The sequence below is a fragment of the Zootoca vivipara genome, chromosome 6 (genome assembly GCF_965207765.1).
Source record: "Zootoca vivipara chromosome 6, rZooViv2.hap1.1, whole genome shotgun sequence".
Classification (NCBI taxonomy): Eukaryota; Metazoa; Chordata; class Lepidosauria; order Squamata; family Lacertidae; genus Zootoca; species Zootoca vivipara.
Window position 1 is genome coordinate 96,435,348 of NC_142589.1, and position 26,100 is coordinate 96,461,447.

Consider the following 26,100-nt stretch of genomic DNA (forward strand, 5'->3'; position numbering starts at 1 on the left):
GGAGGGAAGGAGGGATAACTAGATCAGATGTACCAAAGAGCCAAAGGAATGTGTTTCTGTATGTGACAATTTCAGTAAAAGTATGATATGCCCCCAAATGGCGTTCTATGGTCCATCGTGTCACGAAGAGTCGGACACGACTAAACGACTAAACAACAACAACAACAACAGGGAGGAATGGGAGATGGGAGGAGGCAGCCCTCACGAAAGAGGAGCAGCAGCTGAAATTAATGGACTATGCAGAATTAGCAAATCTAGTAAAACTAGTAAATCAAGGAACAAAAGGAGACAGCCTTCAAGGGGGATTTGAAAATGTTTGTAGATTATTTTTAAAAAATTGTTGGAAACATGTTAGCACCCTAGCAGGTTTGGAGTAAGTTCAGCAGTACAAATTATTTTGAGAATAAAGTTGAGAAAAGTAGGCGTAGATCAATTAGAATATGCAGCGGCAAAAGATAATTGTGAGAAAACCATGAAAGGGTGGGAGGGATGTTGAATTCTTAAGTGACTGTATACCGGGAAAGGTTCAAATTATTGTATTTTTTTGTGGGAAAAATTATGAAAAGGGGGAATGTCCTTCTTTGCACAGTGTGTGGTTAAACTGTGGAACTGGTTCCCCCAGGAGGGAATGGCAGCTGTCAGTCTAGGGGGCTTCAAAAGAGGATGAGACAAATTCATGGCCTTCAGGTCCCACACTTAGGGGTCTGGATATTCCTGGTTCCAAGAGTCGGTGTGTTTAGGCGTCTGCTCACCCCACAGCTTGCTTCCCTGCCCCTTTCCTAATTGCAAAAAAAATTCCTTGTAGGGATTCTTAAAGTTGTGCAGACCCACATTTCCCCGGTAGGCACCTTCCCCCCCCAAAAAAAATTGACAGGGCCCAGATGGAACTCACCTGGCAGGTTGACTTTAGACGTGGGCGGCAGGTTGGGAATGCCAGACGATCTCCTGTAAGAGACAGAGCATCTCTAAGCCTCCAGCATCATATTTGGTGGCAGAGGGCATCGTGGTCAGGTCCCTGTCAGGGCCAGATTGAGGTTTGATGCGGCCCTTTCGATGTCCAGCTGTCCATTGTCAACAACACATTGCCGCTGTTTTTTTTTTGTGTTGAATATATTCTATATGGCCATTGATGGACCTCATAGCTATCTAAAGCCATTGGAACATAACAAATAGGAGCCCACACAACACAAAACAGGGTTGCTGGGTGTAGGTTTTATTTTATTTGTTTTTTATCTTAGATTTTGGAAATATACATCCAGGGTTTTTTTCCTTTAATTTTTTGGGGGGCCCCAAGAGAGTGGGGCCCTAGGCTATAGCTTGTTAAGCTTAGACGTAAATCCGGCATTGCCTGTGCTCCCCACCGACCCCAAAAGTGTGGGATGTAACATAAGCAGTCAAATGCAACATTTCCTGTTTGCCTAGAGTGGACACAGATAGGGGGATGTTCCTCCAGCCAGGAGGACTTCCTGTCTCACCTGGTCTGGACCATCTTCCCTCTGCGTGGGACCAGGTAGATGGCCATGGCCCTTTGTGACCCCAGTCACGCAGCCATCTTCTTCCCTTCTTCTTCGATTTATTCCATCTCGATGTCCTTTGCTGTCTGCTGGCTCTCTGCCAGCAGCACACGGGCTCAATCCCCACATGGGATAAACCCCCTCTCTCTTCTGTAACTACAAGCTAGAGCCTGCCTTCAGGATCATACTGCGAACTGAATGTAAGTAAACTTCTTGTTCCTTTTAAGAGAAGACTGCTGTGTCCTTTATTCATTTTAAAAGGGATTAAAGGGGAATTTACCAGGATCAATCCAATTTGGACAAGCCAGACTGACTTGCTTAACTCAAGAGATTCAAACAAATCTATCAACTAGCTTCCTGCAATGTACTCTGCTACCAGCTCACTAGTGTGAGTGAGGAAGGATAGTATTTAATCAATATATCCTCTCCTACTATTCACGACATTCCCACAAAAAGCAGCTCACTCACTTGCTGCCGAGGCGTTCCTGCAGGTGGGTCAAGGTGGCGAAGTTACTGCGCACTGTCCGCAGGCTGGCCAGGACCTGGAGGGGGTGGAAGAAGTCCATTCAGAATCGGCTGCATGCAACGGCCGGTGCAGTCGGCCAGGGCTAATCCCTTTAACAATTGCAAACCAAAAACCTGCAGGACTCGTGTGCCTTTAGTAGTTGCAAAAAACCACACGCAGGGTTCCTGAATCTTCCGTAATTCCTAGTCTTTTCTCCCGCTCTCATTCCCGCAAGCCCAGGCCCCAACCCTGAAGAGATTCCTACCTGTGCGAAAGGAGTGACAATCAGGTCTTCTCCATGCCTGCAAAAGAAGAGGTGAAAATCTGTTAATCCCAAGGAGGACGGACAAGGGCGCTGGTTCGGATTAATGGCACTTTCTCTGGATTGTGGAAGAGTTTGCTTCCAAGGTAGGCTAGCAAATCTTCCTGGCATTTTCAGATAAATGAGTTGCAGGACCCCACCAGCCAAAGCCTGAGGCCTCCTGCCCTCCCATTGGACATCGCAGAAGGCGCAGGGCCCTTTCCTTGCAAGCGGAAAGCGGTCGGGGGTCCTCAGGCTTCGTTCTGATGCCTGCGAAGAGCACTCACAATTCGAATTCTGTAAAATTCTACGGGATTCCAATTGCAACGCGAAAGGACAAAGGAGAAATAAATGAAGCAGCGCAGATACAATTAAAAACCACCATGTATCTAGAGCGATGCATGACAGTTGCTATAACAGACTTGCAAATTTCTTAAATGGGCCACCAGCGGAATATTAAGATTATTATTTAGGGAAGTTTTTAATGATTGATGTTTCAATCTATTTTTAACCTTCTGTTGGAAGCTGCCCAGAGTGGCTGGGGAAAGGCAGCCAGAGGGGCGAGGCAGAAATAATAAATTATTATTATTAATAAATTATTATTGTTATTTTCAAGGGAACTGGAGATTCACTGCTTTGAGCGTTTTGCCCTCCACCAATTTTAAAAGACTGGGGTGAGTCTTACGGCTCAATACTGGTTTTTTTGTGTGTGTTTGGGGGGGGGGGCGACCCAGCAGAATTCAATTTCCATATGCATCCCCCCGCCAAACCCTATCAAAAAACGCCAGCCCCCCCCCCCCCCCGGTGCCTGCAGGCGTTTTCCACCCCAGCCAGACTGACAACTACACATTCCCTTGCGGAAAGCACACTGCCAACATCCCCAAGGCGTTGCATCCGAATTGCCCGGCACTCTGCGCATGCTCACATGTCGCTGGCAACGGAGGAGTTGCGGGACATGGCCTTGGGTGAGAGGTCGTAGTCGCTGTCTGAGCGGTAGAGGAAGGACTCGCGGCGCTGGCCATGGGGGGTGGCCCCTTGCAGCACGAGTCCCAGGCCGGGGTGGGTCTGGGCGTCCAGAGGGGTCCGTCCCGGGGAGAAGCCATTCTCCAGGTCGAAACTGGAGGGAGAAAGAGAGGAGAGAGGGGCGTCAGGAGCAAGAAACAACAGCCACACCCTGCCATTTCTCACCACCGGGCATCCGGAGGTAGACTGCCTCTGACGGTGGAGGCTCCATTTATTCGTTCTCCCACGATTTAGCAGGCACAACTCTTTTATTTCTCTGTCATTCCATCTACATCCCAGGAGCTCCAGGCAGCACAGACGCATCTGCCCATTTTCATTTTATATATACCGTATTTTTCCATGTATAAGACTATCTTTTTTCCTAATTTTTTGAAGTTTAAAATCAGGGGTCGTCTTATACACGGATAGTGCATAGCGCATTTTCTTAATTTTGGGTTAAGAAAAATAAGGGTCATCTTATACATGGGGATGTGTTATACACAGAAAAATAAGGTGTATATAATTTCCTGTTTTACAATTTAGAATCCTCATTTAAACATCCTTAAAATGACTTCCCTTCTTCTCTTTCCATGGTTCGTTTTGCATGCCATAAATCCCCGCCTATTTTACATAAACTAAACCATTCGGTATTCCATTATTGCATCCATCAAAACTTATTTACACTGTTGAATTTATCATAATGCTGCCAGCGTTTTCAAATATACACAATACCCCCCATATATTCAATTAACCTTTTCCGATCTCCTCCAAACGTACGTTCTTCTTGTTCTCTTATTCTATATGTTAAGTCTGCAAGATGCGCATATTCTGTCGACTTAAGTTGCCCTTCTTCTTTGCTTGTTTTCCATTTTTGGGCTAACATCGGAATTATCCACAACAAAAAAGACTCTGGTTCTCCCCAAATTGTCACAACCACCCTGCGAGGTAGGCTAAGGCGGGGAGATGAGGGTTGGGGAGTTGAAAACGGGCCTTGCAATTTATTTTATTTTATTTTGATTTGATTTTGCATTGTGTTTTTCCCACTGTTATTTTTGAAAATGAATAAAATGTTAACAAAAGAAGAGAATGAGTCTTACAGGATGCTGCTGCAGTGTGCTAGCCTATGGCTTCATTTAATTCTTCCTTTTAAAGAGAAAAGGCATAACTTTTCCCGCATATGCCACTTCCCAACTGCTGACAGCGAGAGCTGGAAAACAGGCAGTTGGATTCCACATATTTTCTGTCGCTGCTGCGTACGTGAAAAAGCTCGTTCTCCCCCCAAAAAAGATGAAGTACGTAAGCCAAGATGGGGGGCAAAGCCTGTGGTTTTCCAGATGTTTCTCCCTCTGTTCCCGACTCCTGACCCAGGCAAAACAATTCACTTCCTAGGCTTTCATCTTGGATACTGTATATACATGTTTCTAGCGAGGGGAAGCTCTCGGGAGGCAGCCCAGATTCCACGAATTCAGGAACCGGCTCCTGTTCTCATGCCGAGGGCCTCTCTCTTTCCCTCCGCCCAAGCTGGGGACTCTCATCTTGTGACAGGGAGTTCCACAGGTGGACATGTCCACTGCATTCTCCCTGGTTGACCAGGATGACTCAGGGTCCTAGTTTAGGGAGCCTCAGTGGCGGAAGACCTGCTTTGAGTGGAGAAGGTTGAATCCCTGGCCTCCCCAGCTAATGCCACCGAATTATAGAGTTGGGAAGGGAGCCCGGGGGTGATCTAGTCCAACCCCATTTTGACGCAGGAAGCTTTCGCCCAGTGTGGGACTTGAACCCACGACCCCGAGATTCAGAGTCTTCTGCTCTGCCCTACACTGTGCAGAACTTCAGGAACTCTCTATATTACTATATTCCTGATTTATTTCAATTATTGCATGGGCATCCCATTCTCCCCCTCCTCATTCAATCCCCACAACGACCCTGCGAGGAAGGTGAGGCTGAGAGTGAGTTTCTTTATTTTATTTTTCTTTTCTTTTGATAACAATTTCTTACTTTTCCAAAAATAACAAAAAAGAAAATGTCAACAATACAAGTAATTTTAAAACCCTGCCCAGGGTTGTGGCCAAATGGGGATTCAAACCCTGGTCTCTCCCAGGTCCGAGCCTGATGTTTCGAACAAAACACACTGTTGCTGTATGTAGGTTTTATTTTACTTGTTTTTTATCTTCTAATTTGGATGATAATAATAATAATAATAATAATAATAATAATAATAATAATAATAATATATTATTTATACCCCGCCCATCTGGCTGGAGACCACTCTGGGTGGCTTCCAACAGAAAAATAAAATAAAATAATCGATTAAACATTAAAAGCCTCCCTAAACAGGGCTGCCTTCAGATGTCTTCTAAAAAATCTGGTAGCTGTTTTTCTCTTTGACATCTGATGGGAGGGCATTCCACAGGGCAGGTGCCACAACCGAGAAGGCCCTCTGCCTGGTTCCCTGTAACTTGGCTTCTCGCAACGAGGGAACCGCCAGAAGGCATGGGCGTAGGCAGGGGGGAGGGGGCAATTGCCCCCCTAGAAGCAGGGCCGCTGGCCAGCCTGCCCCGCTGCCCGCCCGGTGCCGTCTCCCTTCTCCCTGGCTGGCTGTGGGGCGGGCGGAGGGAAAGCCAGACAACCGCTTTGCGCGGCTCTGGGGCTTTCCCTCCACCCGCGCCGGCGATCGCAGAGGGGGAGGAGGGGATCGGATCAGCCCGATTTCGGGCTGATCCTGGCGCCCACTCGCCCCTGCCGTTCGAGGAGGGGGAGGAGGGGGTCGGAGCAGCCCGAAATTGGGCTGCTCCGATCCCCTCCTCCCCCTCCGCGATCGCCGGAGCGGGTGGAGGGAAAGCTGGCAAGGGAGAAGGGAGCTTTTCTTGCCCTGTTGTGCCCCTCCCCCTCCCCTTGCCCCCGCCCCTTGCCCCCCCCCCCGATTTTCATCCTGGCTACGCCCCTGCCAGAAGGCCTTTGGCACTGGACCTCAGTGTCCGGGCAGAACGATGGGGGAGGAGATGCTCCTTCAGGTATACTGGGCCTTTGAGGCCATTTAGGTTTTTTCCTTTATTTGGGGGGGGGCATCCAAGAAAGTAGGGCGCTAAGCTATAGCTTGTTTAGCTTACAGTATACGTAAATCCGGCACTGGTATAAATAGATAAATAGATGGATGGAAGATAGATAGATAGATAGATAGATAGATAGATAGATAGATAGATAATATTTTGGAAATGTACACCCACTTTCTTTCCTTTATTTTTCTGGGGGCCCCCCAAGAGTGTGGGGTCCTAAGCTAGAGCTTGTTGAGCTTATACATAAATTCGGCACTGGACAGAGCGGTGACCCCCCTCGTTGGGGCAAAAGAGGGTCATGGCAGCCCCCTTTTCGGGGACGCCAAACCCCAACGGCCCCCTCCTTCCCGTCTGCCCTCCCCAAAAACCCCCGGTCTCTGCCTGCCTCTGATGTCTCCCTCCTCTTGCCTGCTGGCCCTGAGCCCATTTCCATGACGCTGTGAGAGAAAAAGCGTGCGCCCCCCCCCCAGGGACTTGGAAGAAGCAGTGAGCCAAGATCCACAGGTGCTATAGACATCAGGGGAATCATAGAGTCGGAAGGGACACCCCAGCGATCATTCAGCCTGACCCCCTGCAATCCAGGAATCTCAGCTAAAGCATCCAGGACAGATGGCCATCCAACCGCTATTTAAAAACCTCCAAGGAAGGAGAGGCCACCACCTTCCATCCCAAACAGCTGACTGTCAGAAAGTTCTTCCTGACGTTGCGTCGGAAACTCCTTCCTTGTCGCCCGAAGCCACGGGTTCGAGTCCTACCCTCTGGAGCGGGAGAAAACTCAGGCGCTTAGAAAGCAAATTTCAACCTCTTTTATCATTTTGACTTTTGTATGTTCAAAAGTCCCTCGAAATTTTTCCCTTCGTTTTCAAAGATAGACTGGAAAAACCATTGGAAAAAAAGTTTCATTTCCCATAAGCAGAAAACAGCAGAAACATGCCAGAGAGGAGGAAATTAGGTAAACCTCAAAATGCAGTTTTTTGTCACTGGGGTTGTAAACGTCGAAACTGGGTGACTCGGGGAAAGAAGTCACTAATTTTGTCGAGCTGGAATTGAACTGTTGAGCGGCTTTCGATATGGGAAAAGAAAATGTTACGATTTTAAAACAGAAGCAGAACAGCCTGAACTTGGCCTGGCAGCGAATGGGCAGCTGGTGGCGTCCTCTTGTCAGCAATTGATCCCTGGAAAAAAATCCGGAAAACAGAAAGGAGAGCTGGCACCCACCTTGTCCTGGCCAGGCTGTACCCGATGCAAGAGGGCCTCCGTGGGAACAGCATCCTTGGTTTACCCGCGGAGGAGCCACGGAGGGCATCCACAGGACCCCCACCCGCAGCCTCTGCCGCTGCCACCCTCCCCGTGACACCCATTTGACAGGGAACAAAGGGCCCCCTTTCAGCCGCTTTCCCCGGTTCACGTCAGGCCCAGATGGAGCAGAGAATCACCCGATTGTCTCCCCAACGCCCGTCTCGAAGTGGGTCGTGGGGTGGGGGGCGCAGGGCCAGGGGGGTGGGCTCCTTCAACGGGGACCGCCGGGGTGTCCCCTCAACACCTGTGGGGTTTTATTTAATGCCAAAAGCAGCCTGGGGAAATGACCAAGCAACTTGCTCTGTCTCTCCCCACCCCCCAAAAACCACGCCACTCCTTGTTTTCCTTCTGGTTCGCTTCTCCTCCTGGCACCCAAACGGGACACAAAAGCTTCATTGTGGGCCTGGGTCATCTGGGAAGGGATAACCAGTGGGGGGGGCTTCCCTGTCCTCTGCCCGCCGTGACCTTTGGTGACCCAGAGGGCCGTATGGCCGCTCGCAAGGAAGCTTTCGGGGGCCGTGTGGTGACGGGCGGACCCCTCCCAGGGCCAAAAGGCACCCGTTCAAACCAGACCTCTGCTCACTCCATCTGCACATCCCTCCAGCTAGGCAAGGAAGCCGAAAGACACATTTCTGGTCAGGAGAACTGCGGAACTCACTGCTGCAGGATGGAGCGATGGCTAAGCTAACCTACACCAGGGGGTTGCGGCTGGGTGTTCATCAGTATGCGGATGATACCCAGCTCTACATCTCTTTCAAATCAGGACCAGTGAAGGTGGTGAAGGTCCTGTCTGAGTGCCTGGAGGCGGTTGGAGGATGGATGGCGGCTAACAGATTGAGGTTGAATCCTGACAAGACAGGAGGACTGTTATTGGGGGACAGGAGGCGGGCAGGTGTGGAGGACTCCCTGGTCCTGAATGGGGCAACTGTATAAGACTCGGGGTTTTTTACACTGAGATAATGTTAAAAAACAGGGGTCGTCTTATACACGGGGGTCGTCTTATACACGGGGGTCGTCTTCCCCCATTTTCATAAATTTGAGTCCCCCAAAATAGGGGGAAAATACAGTAAATGTGCAGTCTTCCCCCATAGCTAAATGGAACCTCTCCATTCAGGGGAAGTCTATCCTGGAGTACCAGCGGCCAGAAAAAAGTCTGCCCCTGACTGAGCCATCCTGGGTGTAACTTAATCAATGGATTAATAGCAATTTACCATATATCTGACCTTTTAACACTTTTTTTGCATACCGGTTGGCTAAACAGACACATCTCCGCAAGCCGATCCCCCTTACTTTTTTTTTTTTAATGTTTCATTCTCTTATATACATTAATTTTTTGACCCAACACCCCACAAAGGCACTATTGAAAAGGCTCTCTTTTTTTCCATTAAACGATCGCAGCGCAAAATTCGGTGCAGGACCCGAAAGACTGAAATGAGCACTGTGTTGGCGGCAGCGCAAACAAGGAAGGGCGAATGGGGCTGGCTTCCCCGCCCCCCCTCCCCATCCCTAGAGGCAGGCTGGGGCTGAGAGATGGAGGTTGGCCCCAAGGTGCTCCGCGGCCGAGCGAGGATTCGAACCCGGGCCACCCCAGTGCCCTTCAACACCACACAATGCTGGAGGGCTTGGTGGAATATTTGCGGGCGCCTTGCGAGTGCTGTCAAGAGCCTCTAGCCAAATGCGGACCCCCAAACATCTCCACTTGGCTCTCGGGGACATTGGGGGGGGGGCGCAAGTACCTCTGCCAGGTTGAGCTCTTGCTATGCCTCTTGGATGGTGTAGAAACCAGCTTCTTGCACATGAGGGTAAAATTCGCATTCGGCGCTCTGCCCTGGCTTGCAGCCCCCGGGAAGCAAAGCGGCCCCCGGGCTGAGAAAGGTCCCCCCCCCTCTCGAATGTTGGAAATGTAAAGAAAAGGAAGGAATTTTTTTATCAGATGTGGTAGACTCGTAATAAAGTAAAAGCTTCTTGTGATATGATATATAATGAGTGAAAGAAAATGTACAAAAGCACATTTGTTTAAAAAAACAACCCTGAAGCATTCTTATTGGGGATAATAGGTGAGGAAATCCCAAAGAAATATCAAACCAAAGAAAGATCAACCTTCAATATACCATCGATATAAGCGTGGCAGATGAAGACGATTGAATATGCAGAATAGGCAAAGTTGATCGGGAAAATCCGAAACCAGTGCGATCAAACGTTCCAAAAAGACGAGTAAATTTATACAATATCTGAAGGAAAATGGCAAGCAATTAACAACACTACCAGGACTGACTTAAGAAGATCTGTTGATATATACCTTTGTACATATTTGTTTAAAAAATTGACAATAGAAATGGATATAATGTAAACGGGGGGGGGGAAGTATAGATACTATAATATAGAAAAGAATGAAGGTAACCGTAAGGGCGGGGGGGGGGGGAGGTCGACGGCTCATTTGAGCAAATGCCGCCGTGGGAACAGATGAGTGTCCTTTAACAATATAAAATGGAAACTCAATCAATATGATATTAAAAAATAAATGGAAAAAGAGAAAGGTCCCCCCCCCCACCCACTCAAAGTGCGGGGCCTTACTGCGGCGTCCCCTTACCAGAGCGGGTGCGCCACGGTGAAGCGCCGCTGCAGCCGCATGCCGCCAGGGTTGGAGATCGCCTTCCGGAAGAGGACGGGCGAGTTGTGGGGTGAGGGGGCCGGGGAGCCCCCAGGGGAGCCTTGCGCCTTGGCGGATTGCAGCATCGTTCCCACCGACCGGCAAATTCAGACGACTTGGGCAATGGGGAGTGTTGCCTGCCGACTCAGATGCCCTCGGCGCCACGCGAGACTCGAACCCAGCCCTCACCGAGGAAGAGTCCCCTCCACTCGGAGGCCCCCGGGGGACCGGTCTCCTTCCCGCAGAGTTTCCGCAGGGGGTGCTCCGCGAAGCCCAGATCCCAGATGCCGGAGGGCCGGGGAGGAAGAAGGGGGTCCGCCATCCTGGCCCGAAGGGAGGACCCCAAGTGCGAAGCACGCCTCTGCTCCGTCCCGTCCCAGGAATCCTTTTGCAGAGAGGCCAACCCCCAGCTGGGAAGCTAAACAAACGCCTTGGCCGAGCTCCAAGTGCCGAGTGCAAGTGCCAAGTTTCCCTCATCGCTGTCTCTGTCGGGACTGGAAAGGGGGGTGCGACCAGCCCGGCCCCTGAGCCCAACCTCTGAACGGGGCAGGCTTGCAGCCGGTGTTCCAGGAAAATCCATTTTATTAAGAATATAGAAGCCCCTATGTCCGGGTGACACAATCCGGCCTTGGCACTGGTCACAGTAAGCACAACAAGAAGCGACGAGCCCTGCGAGGCGGGCCTGGCTCCCAAAATTTGGCCAAGCCTGCCCTGTCATCGTGGTGCCCTTGGCGGGTCCGATTACGCTGGCAGTCAGGATCCCTCCCAAAAAAGGAGGGAGGGAAAACACACCCCGGCAAATGCAAACAGTTGCCGTGACCTTTTGCCGCTCGGCTTCTCCTCTTCCCAAATCTCTGCTGCTCGTCATTGTCGTCCGTTGAGAGACTGACAGTGGGGAAACACAAGCCCAACTTCCGGGTGGCTTTGCCATTTAAATAAGAAATGTGTTGGAAAGCGAAAAGAAACAGCTCCTGGCATTGCTTGATGTAGAACAGAGAAGACAACTGGGTTGTGGGGCTTTTAAAAATAGGTGTTAAAACCAGGAATGGAGAGGGGGCAGTTAAACGACCCCAAAAAACCCCAAGTCCCACCACAGCCCTGTTTAGGGAAGTTTTTAATGACTGATGTTTTAATGTATTTTTAATCTTTTGTTGGAAGCCGCCCAGAGTGGCTGGGGAAACCCAGCCAGATGGGTGGGGTATAAATTTATTATTATTTATTATTATTATTATTAGGAGTATAACTAAGGCCAGGACAATGACTGTTGACTCAGACACAACAGCAAAGAAGCTCAGAAAAGCAGTCCATAAAATCGTAGCACTAAGCTGATACCACGACTCGTACTGTTTCCTCCGACTATCCAATATAGAATCAAATAATCACCAAAATTCAACGGTTTGACCCATTTCCTTGGTTCCAAAGGCTCATGGCACTCTGGAAGAGGGGAATCCAGAGCTCCTCCTGCCTCCATAATTCCTGAGGCATAGAGTCCCATACACACAGGGCAGGATTTATGAGGCCCTCAGCTCCTGAAGGTCATGGGGCCCTTTCTATGTCCAGATGTCCACAACAAATTGCCGCTGTTTTTTGGGTTGAATATATGCCATATGAAAAAAATTCCTTCCAGTAGCACCTTAGAGACCAACTAAATGTTCTTAGTTGGTCTCTAAGGTGCTCTAAGTGTCTCTAAGGTGCTCCTGGAAGGAAATTTTTTATTTAGTTTCGACTACAGCAGACCAACACGGCTACCTACCTGTAACTATATGCTAGAATGGTCATTGATGGACCTGATAGGTATCTCAAGCCATTTGCACCTGTTGCCCTGCAACCAGTCCATGCACCCTATATATAGAAAGGAGCAAAGCAGGGATATTTGAGGGAGCAGGATAGCAGGCGGGGCCCATGACTTACATCCTAGGAGCCGACACAACATAAAACACGGTTGCTGGGTGTAGGGTTTATTTTATTTGTTTTTTATCTTAGAATAATAGAGTTGGAAGAGACCACAAGGGCCATCCACTCCAACCCCCTGCCAAGCAGGAAACACCATCAAAGCATTCTTGACATATGGCTGTCAAGCCTCTGCTTAAAGACCTCCAAAGAAGGAGACTCCACCACACTCCTTGGCAGCAAATTCCACTGCCGAACAGCTCTTACTGTCAGGAAGTTCTTCCTAATGTTATATTTTGGAAATGGACATCCAGGTTTTCCCCCGTCCTTTCATTCCCCACCCCCCGAGAGTGGGGGCCTAAGCTAGAGCTTGTTTAGTTTCTACATAAATCCGGCACTGCGTACACAGCAGCCCTCCCTTGAGGGAAACAACGAACCTCCGCTGATGGTTTTGCTTAGGCCAGGGGTTCCAAAAGCCCATCCTCTGGAAGACTGGAGGGTGTTATAAGGAAAAAAACTTCTCCTTTTCCCTTATGGGGTATCCAAGAGCCCCTATGGAGTTCTGAAGTTCCCCTTCGGTAGGAGGAAAAAGCAGAGCCCAAGCAGACGACACAAAAGGAAAGAGGGATGAGGAGGGAAGAGGGGAACCAAGCGAGCTCAGGCTCCGACTCTTCCACTTGTTGTTTCTGCAACCTCCAGATGGAATATCTGGTTAGACAATGCGAGAAACATGAGGCTGGACCAGGCAGATCTTTCCTACGAGTTCTTTAGGAAATAGAGATCCTCCAAGAGATCCTCTTTTCATGCTCTTGTGATAAGAAAAAAACTGCTCCCTTTCCCTTATGGTGTGATGGCCTGCGATTCGGACTCAGGTGCTGAACCTGAGGTGTCCCAGCCTGCACAGCATCCCCCGCCTCCAGAACCAGCTGAGCCGGGGCTAGGGCCTGAGCCTGAAGGGTCCTCACCTGCGCAGGATCCTCCGGGGCAGTCATCAGCTGAGTCTGCTCTGGGCCCTGATGGGATGGAAGACCCCTTTGCCTATAGCTGCCCCACTCCCAGCCCCGTCAGGGGAAGCCGAGGCTGCCTCCGGGTCCAGTAACCCACCAGCCTCTCCTGAGCTGCAGAGGCGAAGGGCAGAGAGGCGAAGAAGGGAGCTAAGTTCTTGCAGGAGGAGTGTTTGCCTCCAGGCCAGAAGGAGAGGTGAGTCACCGGAGGATCGGGGCCGCTCCATGCCTCAGGGCAGAGAAAAGCCAGCCAGACCCAGCTCCAAGTTGCGTGAGCAACATACTGTAGTGGCTGACGTGAGCCTGCCTGTGAGCGTGTGCCTGCTCCCTGCCGGACTGACCCCTTGCTGGACTCCTCGACCTCGGACCTTTGACCCTGCTTTATGGGCAAACCCTTGGCATGTTCCTGACCTCGGACTACCTGGCTAGACCCACAGACCGTTTCCTGACTCTGCTTTCGCTCAGCCCCTGGACTTGGTTGCCTCACTTGGACCTACCGCTGTTGGCCTGGACTGTTGACCATGCCTCTGCTCGGCCCCAGGTGAATCATAGAATCCTAGAGTTGGAAGAGACCACAAGGGTCATCCAGTCCAACCCCCTGCTGAGCAGGAAACACCATCAAAGCATTCTTGACATATACCTGTCAAGCCTCTGCTTAAAGACCTCCAAAGAAGGAGACTCCACCACACTCCTTGGCAGCAAATTCCACTGCCGAACAGCTCTTACTGTCAGGAAGTTCTTCCTAATGTTGAGGTGGAATCTTCTTTCTTGTAGTTTGAATCCATTGCTCCGTGTCCGCTTCTCTGGAGCAGCAGAAAACAATCTTTCTCCCTCCTCCATATGACATCCTTTCATATATTTGAACATGGCTATCCCAGCTCCCTAAGCCGTTCCTCATAAGGCATCGTTTCCAGGCCTTTGACCATTTTGGTTGCCCTCTTCTGGACACGTTCCAACTTGTCAGTATCCTTCTTGAACTGTGGTGCCCAGAACTGGACACAGTACTCCAGGTGAGGTCTGACCAGAGCAGAGTACAGTGGTACTATTACTTCCCTTGATCTAGATCCTGCTCGGCAGGGGGTTGGACTGGATGGCCCTTGTGGTCTCTTCCAACTCTACGATTCTATGATTCTATGATTCTAGATGCTATACTCCTATTGATGCAGCCCAGAATTGCATTGGCTTTTTTAGCTGCTGCATCACACTCCTCGATCTCGGACCTTTGACCCTGCTTTATGGGCAAACCCTTGGCATGTTCCTGACCTCTGACTACCTGGCTAGACCCACAGACCGTTTCCTGACTCTGCTTTCACCCAGTCCCTGGACTTGGTTGCCACGCTTGGACCTACCGCTGTTGACCATGCCTCTGCTCGGCCCCAGTTGAGTTTCTGGTCATCCCACTCAGTGTCCACTGGGCTGGGGACCCTGGGGCCAGCACACATGGGGTATTCCACAGCTAATTTTGGCTAATTCAACATATTCACACACTTTCTTTTGCCACTCTACCTTAGTTGGGATCTGGTCTCGTTTCCAGTACTCTGCAATTAAGACTCTAGCCGCAGTTGTTGCATAAGGAAATACAGCACACTTTTGTCCTTTTTAGGGGTTATTATTGTCATAATGCCAAGGAGAAATATTTCTCTGACTCTCCCGTTCTTTCCTTGCCAGCAGACTAACATGGGGAGGGGGCAGAAGACCCCCTGTCGAGATGGGTGCTGTTCTGCTGCTGCCCCACAGAGAACCACCAGGGGGCAGCAGCGCAGCGTCCCCAAAATTGGTAAAGAAGAAGATTGGCAAAATAAATTACTGAACTGTGCAGGAGAAATTATTGCAGGGGGGCGGCAATTGCTCAACACATATTTTTAAAGCTTTGTGTACAGAGTTTTACATCAGTATAACTTTTTAAAGTCACTTGTAATAAGATGAAGATTTCAAAATTGGATTGTTAAGTATGTAAGGTTTTATGACGTGCATAAACAAGTATATTATAATGGAACCAAAAGAGGGAGTGGAGGGAAGACGACCCCCCCCCCCCAAGAAATTATGGTTTAATCCGTTTATACCAATCACAAACTTAGTTGGTCTCTAAGGTGCTACTGGAAGGAATAATTTTTTTTATTTTTTGTTTCCAAAATAAAAAGAGTGATAAACACAGAGATGCATGTGGGAGTTGACTCTTTGGGACCAAGGTCCATTTGGGCCCCCCAATAAAATATTTGAGGTCGCAAGCCCCCCAAGTCGATGAGCATTGCCATTCAAATGGTGTGTGCACAGCCCCTCCCCGGCTGCAGAATATTGAGCCTGGTTGAATGGGGGGGTTCAGCCCCCTCACACACACCCCATAGATGGCAGCCCTGCTTTTGTGATCGATTATGCATTGGAGAATGAAAAGAAACGGCTCCTGGCATTGCTCGATTTATAACACAGAATACAACTGATTGGTTCCCCCCCCCTAGAAATACAATCATGGGACATGCAGAAAGTATAAAGCAATGCAGTGCTTCTTTCATTTAAAAAAATGTTTAGGGGTACTCTCCTTTTCCTACTCATATTGAAATACTGCCCCCTCAATGAGGCCAAACTTAGATTCACAAAATGTTTAGGGGTATGTGTACCCCTGCGTACCCCCAGAAAAAAAGAGCACTGGCAATAATAATAATTATTATTATTATTTATACCCCACCCACCTGGCTTGGCTTCCCAACAGAATATTAAAAACACGGTAAAACATCAAACATTAAAAACTTCTGTTATAAGAAAAAAGCCCTGCTCCCTTTCCCTTATGGGGTTTCCAAGAGCCCGTCTAGAGTCCTTAAGTGGGTTCCCTACTGGTAGGAGAAAATAACAGATCAGGCTTACTAGCCGCTTTGCTTCTCAATATTCTCTGCTTGGCCTGTTATTTTCTCCTGCCGATAGGGAACCTACTGGTCCATAAGGACTCTAGACGGGCTCTTGGGAACCCCATAAGGGATAAAGGAGCAGTTTTTTCTTATAACATTTTGCTCAGGAGTAAAGGCTTCTGCCCGGTCGCCAAGGGCACCCTTATGTATGAGCTCTCCCAGAAAAGCCGAGCGACACATCTGCTCTATGGTGGAAATTGAATTAGCCGGACGAGGAGAGCTGCATGGCAGCCATCACCACCCCTTCTGGCCGTAATTGGGTTAGCCACTTGCCTATTAATGCTTGCCGAACGAAGGGACGATCGCTCACCCCCCCCCCGATGGCCTGCAAAGTCCCAGAGAGGAATGGCAGGAACCTGGCTGAACCCCCAAATAAGAGGGAGGCAGTAAGCTGTGAAGATTGGCACCCCGGCTCTCAGTACTCCTAGATCCCTTGAAGGCAATGAAGGTCCTGTGCCAGGAGGCACTTGGAGGGTGGAGGGTGGTTAACAGATTGAGGTTGAATCCTCACAAGACAGAAGGACTGTTTTGGGGGGATGGGGGTGGGTAGGTGTGCGGGACTCCCTGGTCCTGAGTGGGGTTACTGTCCCCCCGAAGGACCAGCTGTGCAGCCTGAGGGTTATTTTGGACTCAAAGCTGTCCATGGAAGCACAGGTCAATTGTGTGTCCAGAGCAGCTGTCTACCAGCTCCATCTGGTCCGCAGGATGAGACCCTCCCTGCCTGCAGATTGTCTGGCCAGAGTGGTCCATGGTCTGGTTATCCCCTGCTTGGACTACTGCCATGCTCTCTCCGTGGGGCTCCCATGGATGGTGACCCAGAAACTACAACTAATCCAGAATGCGGCAGCCAGACTGGGGACTGGGAGTGACCGCCGAGACCTCATCACACCAAAAGACCTACATTGGCTCCCAGGACATTTCCAAGCACAATTCAAAGGGTTGGTGCTGACCTTGAAAGCCCTAAACAGCCTCAGTCCTGTATCCCTGAAGGAGCGTCTCCACCCTGGACACTGGGGTCCATCTCCTGAGGGCCTTCTGGTGGTTCCCTCCCTGTGGAAGGCCCTTCTCTCAGATGTCAAAGAAATAAACAACTACTTGACTTTTAGAAGACATCTGAAGGCAGCCCAGTTTAGGGACGTTTTTATTGTTTGACCTTTTTTCGTGTTTTTAATGTTCTGTTGGGAGCTGCCCAGAGTGGCTGGGGAAACCCATCCAGATGGGCGGGGTATAAATAACATACCCCATCACCAACATCATCTCTGGCACCACAACCAGCTTCTATGGCACAGCATGCCTTCCACAAGCTTCGACTTATCATCAAATTATGGAATTGTAGAATTGGAAGGGACCCCAAGCGATCTTCTATTCCAGGCACGTCCAACAGGTAGATTGTGATCTACCGGTAGATCACTGGACATCTGTGGTAGATCACTGGGGCCCCCAAAGAAGCTCAACAAGTTTGGCTTCCCCCAAAAAAGCTCAAAATTTTTGCCCTGGACCCCTAAAAAACATGGCTTTCCCCTCCCTCCCTATAAAAAGTTCAACAATTTCAACCTGAACCCCCCCCCCCAAGAATCGGCCTTCCTCCTTCCTAAAAAAAAAGCTCATCAACTTTGACCTGAACCCCAAAAAGGGGGTAGATCACTGCCAATTTTTAACTATGTGAGTAGATCGCTATCTCTTGGAAGTTGGCCACCCCTGTTCTATTCCAACCCCCTGCAATGCAGGAATCTCGGCTAAAGCATCCATGACAGATGACCAGATAACCTCTGCTTAAAAACCTCCGAGGAAGGAGAGCCCCCCCCCTGAACAGCTCTTACAGTCAGAATGTTCTCCCTGGGGTGCCAGCGGAGGCCTTTTTAGAAAACGGTGGTCCTGTTTTTCTGGGATACTCCTCCCAGATTCCATCATATGTACTTCCCCATACCCAGCCTGCAAGCTCCTCGAGTCTCGAAAGCATTTTCCTCTCCGCAAAGGACCTGCAAATAAAGAATCATAGAATCATAGAATCATAGAGTTGGAAGAGACCACAAGGGCCATCCAGTCCAACCCCCTGCCAAGCAGGAAACACCATCAAAGCATTCCTGACAGATGGCTGTCAAGCCTCTGCTTAAAGACCTCCAAAGAAGGAGACTCCACCACACTCCTTGGCAGCAAATTCCACTGCCGAACAGCTCTTACTGTCAGGAAGTTCTTCCTAATGTTTAGGTGGAATTTTCTTTCTTGTAGTTTGAATCCGTTGCTCCGTGTCCGCTTCTCTGGAGCAGCAGAAAACAACCTTTCTCCCTCCTTTATATGACATCCTTTTATATATTTGAACATGGTTATCATATCACCCCTTAACCTTCTCTTCTCCAGGCTAAACATACCCAGCTCCCTAAGCCGTTCCTCATAAGGCATCGTTTCCAGGCCTTTGACCATTTTGGTTGCCCTCTTCTGGACACGTTCCAGCTTATCAGTATCCTTCAAAAAAGGTGTTTAGGCCTTTTTTGTCTAGAGAAAAGAACTCGCAGACGTCCAATGAAGCTGAATGTCGGGAAGCTTCAGGCAAGAATCCAAGGCAAGCAAGAATCCAAGCAAGCAAGAATCCAAGTTCAAGGAGGACTCATCCCAGCCAGGCAAGCACAATCGAGGTCGGGGCAAAGCAGGTGGCTGGAAGCAGTGAAAAATGCAAGCAGGAAGTGAGGACCCCCTGGGCTGTTGTGTCCCCCTCACCATAAGCTGCCTAACAGAACAGCAGCCCTGGTCCTTTTGCTGCAACAGACATTTTGAAGATCACTAGGGTGGGAGGAGGGACTGAAGAACAGCAGAGGTAGCATGGCTGCAAGCCAGGAAGTTTGAGCACCCAGGATTGCCTTACATCCCTCCCTATAAGCTGTCTCCTGGTCCCTTTAGTGGTTGTAATTTTTTTACTGATAATTTTATGAAATAAATGAATAAACGGACCTGCAAATCCAGGGGGCAGCTGGCGGTGAACCCCAAACCGCCTCGCTAGCTGCAAAACCTCCTGGGCTTTTTTGCAGAACATGGAAAGCTCGTTTCACTGGCCGGCTGGCTGAGCCCATAATAATTTCGCCTGTGCAAAAAAAAAAGTGCAAGTCGATGAGCAGATCACAGCCAGAGGAAATTCAGCTATATTAAATTCTCCCTCCAGTTGGAGACAGGAGGAAGCCTCTGGCCCCAGCCTGGCACCCAGGGGAGACCCTACTCTGTACATCCGCCCAGGGCTCTGGACGTCTTGTGCGATAACGGCTGCGGAAAAATAACTCTCTACCACACAGTGATAGATTTTGTAGCATGTGGGGAGGCTAGTGTGTGTGAAAGACACACACACACACACACACACACACACACACACACACACACACTTTATGGAGGTAGAATTCTGTGTATGTACGAATTCATAGTACAGTGGTACCTTGGTTCTCAAACTTAATCCGTTCCAAAACCAAAGTGTTCCAAAACCAAGGCGCGCTTCTTTCCCATAGAAAGTCATGCAAAGCGGATTAATCCATTCCAGACTTTCAAAAACAACCCCTAAGACAGCAATTGAACATGAATTTTACTATCCAACGAGACCATCGATCCACAAAATAAAAGCGATAAACAATGTACTGCAGTCACACAATCAATCCATCAGTAGCTGAACTGGGTTCCACACCGTCACAAAAACAAACGAAAAGAGCCGCAAAAACACAAACACAAAACAAATGGCCAAAACAGACAGACCTCAGCATAACACTCAAAATGGAGCACATTCAGCTCCCGAAAAAAGTTTGCAAACTGGAACGCTTACTTCCAGGTTTGAGTTCTAAGTTGTTTGAGTACCAAGGCGTTTGAGAACCAAGGTACCACTGAATTGTAGAGTTGCAAGGGATCCCCAAGGGTCATCCAGCCCAACCCCCTGCAATGCAGGTTGTCCCTTATGGGGGGGTCGAACCTGCAACCTAGGTGTTGTCAGCGCCATGCTCCAACCAACTGTGCCATCCAGGCTGTGTTCCACCATCAAAACTGGCAGCCTGCATTTTTGCAGGCTTCTTGTTCTGGTCCTTGCAGAGAGAGAAAGAGGCAAGACACTATGGAGGAAACTCTCCCCTCTCCACCTGTGCATGCTCAGGAGGCTGGAAGAGCAGGCGACCTTTGAATTCCTGGCCAAAACACCCCCTGGGACAGATAATGCAGAAGTGATTGGAACCCCCAGGAGACTCTAAATCAAAGACTCCTCGAGCTGGAAGAAGAGGCAGGGGGCAGGCTCCTTCTCCAGAAAAGGCCATTTCCTAAGCCTGATTTTCCCCTCTGCTAAAATTCGATCGGAAGGCAAGCAGCCAGATCCGCATCTCCTGGGCCATCATTATTACCGGGCGATAAACAGGTCTGGGTTAATAAAGCACAACAGCAGCCTTCGACCAGACAGCGGCTCACTCCATTTCCACGCTCACCAGGACCTGGGCTTTTAAAGGTAATTTTGCTCCTTTCCAGCTCGCAAACTGGGAGGCTTCCAACCCCCCCCCCCGCTCTCTCTGCAGTTTCCAAATGAAGAACCAAAAAACAAAACAAGCTTATGGGCAAGGAGGAAGGAAATGGGAAAAGCTTTCCAATGGTCTTTGGACTGTAGGGGCTTACGCCTCCCTGTAAACACAGCCTGGCAAGTATCTGTTAAGGTGATATCAATGTTGTTGTTGTTTAGTCGTTTAGTCGTGTCCGACTCTTCGTGACCCCATGGACCATAGCACGCCAGGCACTCCTGTCTTCCACTGCCTCCCGTAGTTTCGTCAAACTCATGTTCGTAGCTTCGAGAACACTGTCCAACCATCTTGTCCTCTGTCGTCCCCTTCTCCTAGTGCCCTCAATCTTTCCCAACATCAGGGTCTTTTCCAAGGATTCTTCTCTTCTCATGAGGTGGCCAAAGTATTGGAGCCTCAGCTTCACGATCTGTCCTTCCAGGGAGCACTCAGGGCTGATTTCCTTAAGAATGGATAGGTTTGATCTTCTAGCAGTCCATGGGACTCTCAAGAGTCTCCTCCAGCACCATAATTCAAAAGCATCCTTCATGGATCAATGCCTTGTCGTGGCGAAGGGGCTTGAATAACTCAGAGAAGCTATGAGCTATGCCATGCAGGGCCACCCAAGATGGACAGGTCATAGTGGAGAGTTTTGACTAAACGTGATCCACCTGGAGAAGGAACTGGCAAGCCACTCCAGTATCCCTGCCAAGAAAACTCCATGGACAAAGACAACAAGGTGATATCAATATGCGTAAGAGATTCAGGAACTAAGTATTGACCATCTCCAAGGAATGGCCAGGCTACCCAGAAAAGGCAATTGATAAGGCATGATCAGGTATCCTGGCAGACAGGAGAGAAGCAACACACTCCAATTTCTGCTGGTGAAATATACTCGGAGTCGAGAGTGAATTTCATGCTCTTTACTCAGCTCGTAGTCATCAAGGAGATGAAGAGAAGAAGAATGGCCCTCTCCCCAAAACCATCTGCTTATATACATTATTTACACAATGGGCCTTGCGTGATTGGCTACTTCAGGGCTACACCTGTGGGCCAATCAGTTTGTGGATTGACTTCTGCCAGCAGCCTGATTGGCTACTCCTGCAGGCCAATCAGGTTGCGGATTCACTTCCACCTGGAGTTGGATTGGGTGGCTCCCGCGGACCAATCCGACTGCTGATTCTGGATCCTATTGTTCTATGATTCAGGTCAGTACATAACAGCTGGGGAACACCTCCTTCTGTGGTGTATGTATGAAGTATTTGGGGGGTAGTCTTGGGCTACAGGGTGGGCAATTTCAAGTCTATATAAGAGCTTGCACACCATTGTTGTGGGTTCCTCCTCCCTCCTGTGTGGGGTGAGCGGGGGACCCTGTTGCACAACTTTAAGATCAGGCTTACTAGCCGCTTTGCTTCTCAGTATTCTCTGGTTGGCCTCTGTTATTTTCTCCTACCGATAAGAGAACCTACAAAAGGACTCTATATGGGGTCTTGGGTACCCCATAAGGGATAAAGGAGCAGTTTTTTTTTCTTATAACACAGGGATGTGAGTTCTGAAGGGGCCCAGGATGGATTTGCAGCTGCCGAGGACTTCAAGAACCCTGGAACGGTGCCTCTGCCTGCATGGCAATCGCTAAGACTCCAAAGCACATTGCTCAGGATTCAGCAGAGTAGAGGCAAACAGGTCGGAAAGGGTGACTCACGCACAAATGTCTTGCGCCCCTAAAAGCAGTCCTGCACCATTATCCTTTCCAGCCTCCATCACGTCCATTCCTGAGATCATCCTCCCCCCTTTGCCTGTCAGCAGCCATCCCTAATGGCGACCCAATTATACAGGGCCCGCTGATTCTTCTTTAAAAATAAAAATAAAGTATTGCCACCGGTTTGTTCCCAAGCAGGGAGAATGAAAAGCCAAGTGGTCCTTCTTCCTCACCAATCCACACAGACCCGTAACACCAGCTCTCGCTTCCGGCTTCTCCTCAGGACCAAAGTTCCTGGCGCTTAGAAAGGTAGACTGCCCTGGGAGGTGGAAGCTTCGTGTCAATCCATCAAGAAAAAAATTGACACACTTCTGCACACTTGCACGGCCTTGATGCGAATGTGTGGCCGGGTTGCATTACCCGGAAGGTTCTTTATACCAAATGAGACCATCGGGGCCACCTAGCTTAGCAATTTCTGCACCGACTGGCAGCGGTTCTCTTGCGTTACAGATTCAATGTCATGGACTGGTTGGAGGCAGAGGGATGGTGGGGGAAACAGGTAGGGGAATCCCCAAGGGTTCACAGCTTGGGGAATGGGGGGTGGGAGAACGATGAGGGAGGAGGAGGAGGGGACAGGGCTATGTGAGCGGGGAGAGGTGGTGGCAGAGAGCAGTCCAGAATCAGAGGCAGGAGCGGAAGCAGGAGAGGAAGGAGGCCAAGAGGTAGAGACGGAGGGTCTCTTCGTGGGAATGTTGTGTATAGTAGGAGAGGATATATTGATTAAATATTATCCTTCCTCACTCATGCCTGTGAGTCAGTAGCAGAGTACACCCCCCTCTTTATTGCAGGAAGCTAGCTGGTAGATTCGTTTGGATCTCTTGAGTTAAGCAATCCAGTCTGGCTTCTCCACATTGGATTGATCCTGGTAAATTCCCCTTTAATTCCCTCTTAAAAAGAATGAAGACACGACAGTCTTCTCTTAAAAGGAACAAGAAGTTTACTTACATTCAGTTCACAGTATGATCCTGAAGGCAGGCTCTAGCTTGTAGTTACAGAAGAGAGAGGGGGTTTATCCCATGTGGGGACTGAGCCCATGTGCTGCTGGTGGAGAGCAAGCAGACAGCAAAGGACATCGAGATGGAATAAATCGAAGAAGAAGGGATGATGGCTGCATGACCGGCCCTTTGATGGGGTCTGCCAGGGTCACACCCATCTACCTGGTCACACGCAGAGGGAAGATGCTCCAGACAGGTGAGACAGGAAGTGATCCATGAGAGGCAGTCCAGTACAACATTCCTTGTAATGCTAGAGAAGACATGCGAGGGAATGTTTGGTCCAGCCAGTCGAAACTTCCCGTTCCTCCTGGCTAGAGCATCCTTCCTTTTGCATGTGATCGAGATGGGCGTGACCTCACCTGCCCAGGTAATAAAAGGACAAGTCACGCAGCACCCCTCTCTCCTTTTGACGTCCTTCTTTGTTTGACCAGCTTTTAGCTAGGACTGCTCTGCTAGCTCTTAGAAGCACTGGGATTATTCCCCCATATGGGGCAGATCCACATGGACATATTTCATAGCTGCCAAGTTATCCCTTTTTTAAAGGGATTTTCCCTTATGCTGAATAGGCTTCCTCGCGAGAAAAGGGAAAACTTGGCAGCTATGACATTTGTAACTAAGTCTGCCTTCAGGAATCCAACTGTGAACTGATGTGAGTCAACTTCTTTCATTGACTTTGAATAAGATTCTTTTAAGAGGGATTCAAGGGAACTTACCAGGAACGTACAATTCAATCTGAAGACAGACTGAATTATACAATAGTGAGAGGCTCACACGAGCCTACAACCAGCTATCTGCTGTGCATGAAAAGGGGAATGTAAACTCTGCTGCATAAAGGAACTTGCTAGCGCAAGTTAGGAAGGATATCAATATACAGTATACAGTATCCTCTCCTGCCAGCCTGAACATTCCCACAGGTGAATCAGGGGCTTCACCTGCAGGCGAAGACAGGTTGCAGCGGAGGGACAGATGATACCAAGAGTGGGTCCAACGGTCAAGATGTCTGTTTCTGCCCGTGCCAGAGAGAGAAGTGAGGGCCAGGTGGGGCTCGTCCACCTGGGAAGGGAGCCCATGCGGGAGAAGGAGAACTCTGACTCTCAACCTCCTTGTGGGAATCTTCAGGGGAAGAATGTACTGCTTGAGAGCAGTACATGTGAAAAGGATCTAGGAGTCTTGGTAGACCACAAACTTGACATGAGTCAGCAGTGTGATGCAGCAGCTCAAAAAGCCAATGCAATTCTGGGCTGCATCAATAGGAGTATAGCATCTAGATCAAGGGAAGTAATAGTACCACTGTATTCTGCTCTGGTCAGACCTCACCTGGAGTATTGTGTCCAGTTCTGGGCACCACAGTTCAAGAAGGAGACTGACAAGCTGGAACGTGTCCAGAAGAGGGCAACCAAAATGGTCAAAGGCCTGGAAACGATGCCTTATGAGGAACAGCTTAGGGAGCTGGGTATGTTTAGCCTGGAGAAGAGAAGATTAAGGGGTGATGTGATAGCCATGTTCAAATATATGAAAGGATGTCATATAGAGGAGGGAGAAAGGTTGTTTTCTGCTGCTCTGGATTCAAGCTACAAGAAAGAAGATTCCACCTAAACATTAGGAAGAACTTCCTGACAGTAAGAGCTGTTCGGCAGTGGAATTTGCTGCCAAGGAGTGTGGTGGAGTCTCCTTCTTTGGAGGTCTTTAAGCAGAGGCTTGACAGCCATCTGTCAGGAATGCTTTGATGGTGTTTCCTGCTTGGCAGGGGGTTGGACTGGATGGCCCTTGTGGTCTCTTCCAACTCTATGATTCTATGATTCTAAGAAAAGGCTCGGCAGTGAACCCACCGCCAATCTGGAGCGGAGTCTCTTGTCCGCTTCCTTCCCACAACTGCCTAGCATCTTGCTCTGCTTTCCTTTGGACCCCGTCAGTGAGACTAAGAGGGTTCTTTTTTACAAAATTGACAGCCCAGGACTTCCCTGCACACAGCCCAGGCTGGTCACATCAGCCCTGCCTATTGCAGCAATTTGACTTCACCGGCGGAAGCACGCTCCATTGTCTCTCGAAACAGAGACAACTGCAACAAAGCTCCGGGTTGTTGCGCATTCGATGCTGGAGGCTGGGGAAAGGGTAAAAATAAGGTTTTAGTGCTAGGACACACTGCGTGGATCGCTTGATGGTGGCCGGGGGGGTTGGCAGAGAAGCGTCTCGTGCTGGGGAAGCAGCTGCCTCAGGGATGCCATTTAGGGATGACTCGGCTGGGCTGGCAGGCACATGAGTTTGTCATGAATCACCCGGAGAAACGCCTGGCATGACTCAAGCGGTGCTCTCCTCACCCATGCCGGCATTTAGTGAGCAGGCACTGATTCAGAGGGAGCGAGCAGAAAACTAGGAGGAACAGAGAGACCCCCATAGCCCACACTCTGTGGGCCAAAACCTCCCAGGGGCAAGTCCCGGTTTGGAAATGTGCCGCTCCCTTTCTTTTCTTTTTGATTTTAAATGCTTTCTTGAAATTAAAATGAAGAAACACACAGAAGTATTACCTATAAAGGAAATAAAAAAATTAAAACTCATTACATTCCAATACGTCCTCCTCGGATTCCTAACGGCTTCCCGTCCCTCCACACTGCATCTACCACTATCTAGTGCGCTGTTGGTTTCTGTTGTCTTTTGTTAATTTTCATCAATATTATAATTCTCCTACTTATCCATCATACCGCAGAAGTCCTTCAAAGGCTGCCACA

At 49.3% G+C, this 26,100-nt stretch overlaps 1 protein-coding gene across 3 annotated transcripts in view; it reads right to left on the bottom strand.

Moving 5' to 3' along the window:
* Nucleotides 1-26,100, bottom strand: part of LOC118087071 (3',5'-cyclic-AMP phosphodiesterase 4C) — an 84,127-nt gene that overhangs the window by 29,026 nt on the left and 29,001 nt on the right. For 2 of the 3 annotated variants that reach the window (XM_088671285.1, XM_035119374.3), the window contains exons 4-7: nt 3,246-3,437; nt 2,285-2,321; nt 1,983-2,056; nt 893-945 (exon numbers count right to left, since the gene is read on the bottom strand). In XM_088671285.1, coding sequence (XP_088527411.1) covers nt 893-945; nt 1,983-2,056; nt 2,285-2,321; nt 3,246-3,437 — 356 coding nt within the window. Of the gene's footprint in view, nt 1-892; nt 946-1,982; nt 2,057-2,284; nt 2,322-3,245; nt 3,438-10,264; nt 10,986-26,100 lie in introns of those variants that run through there. The other variant, XM_035119373.3, reaches the window with a different exon arrangement.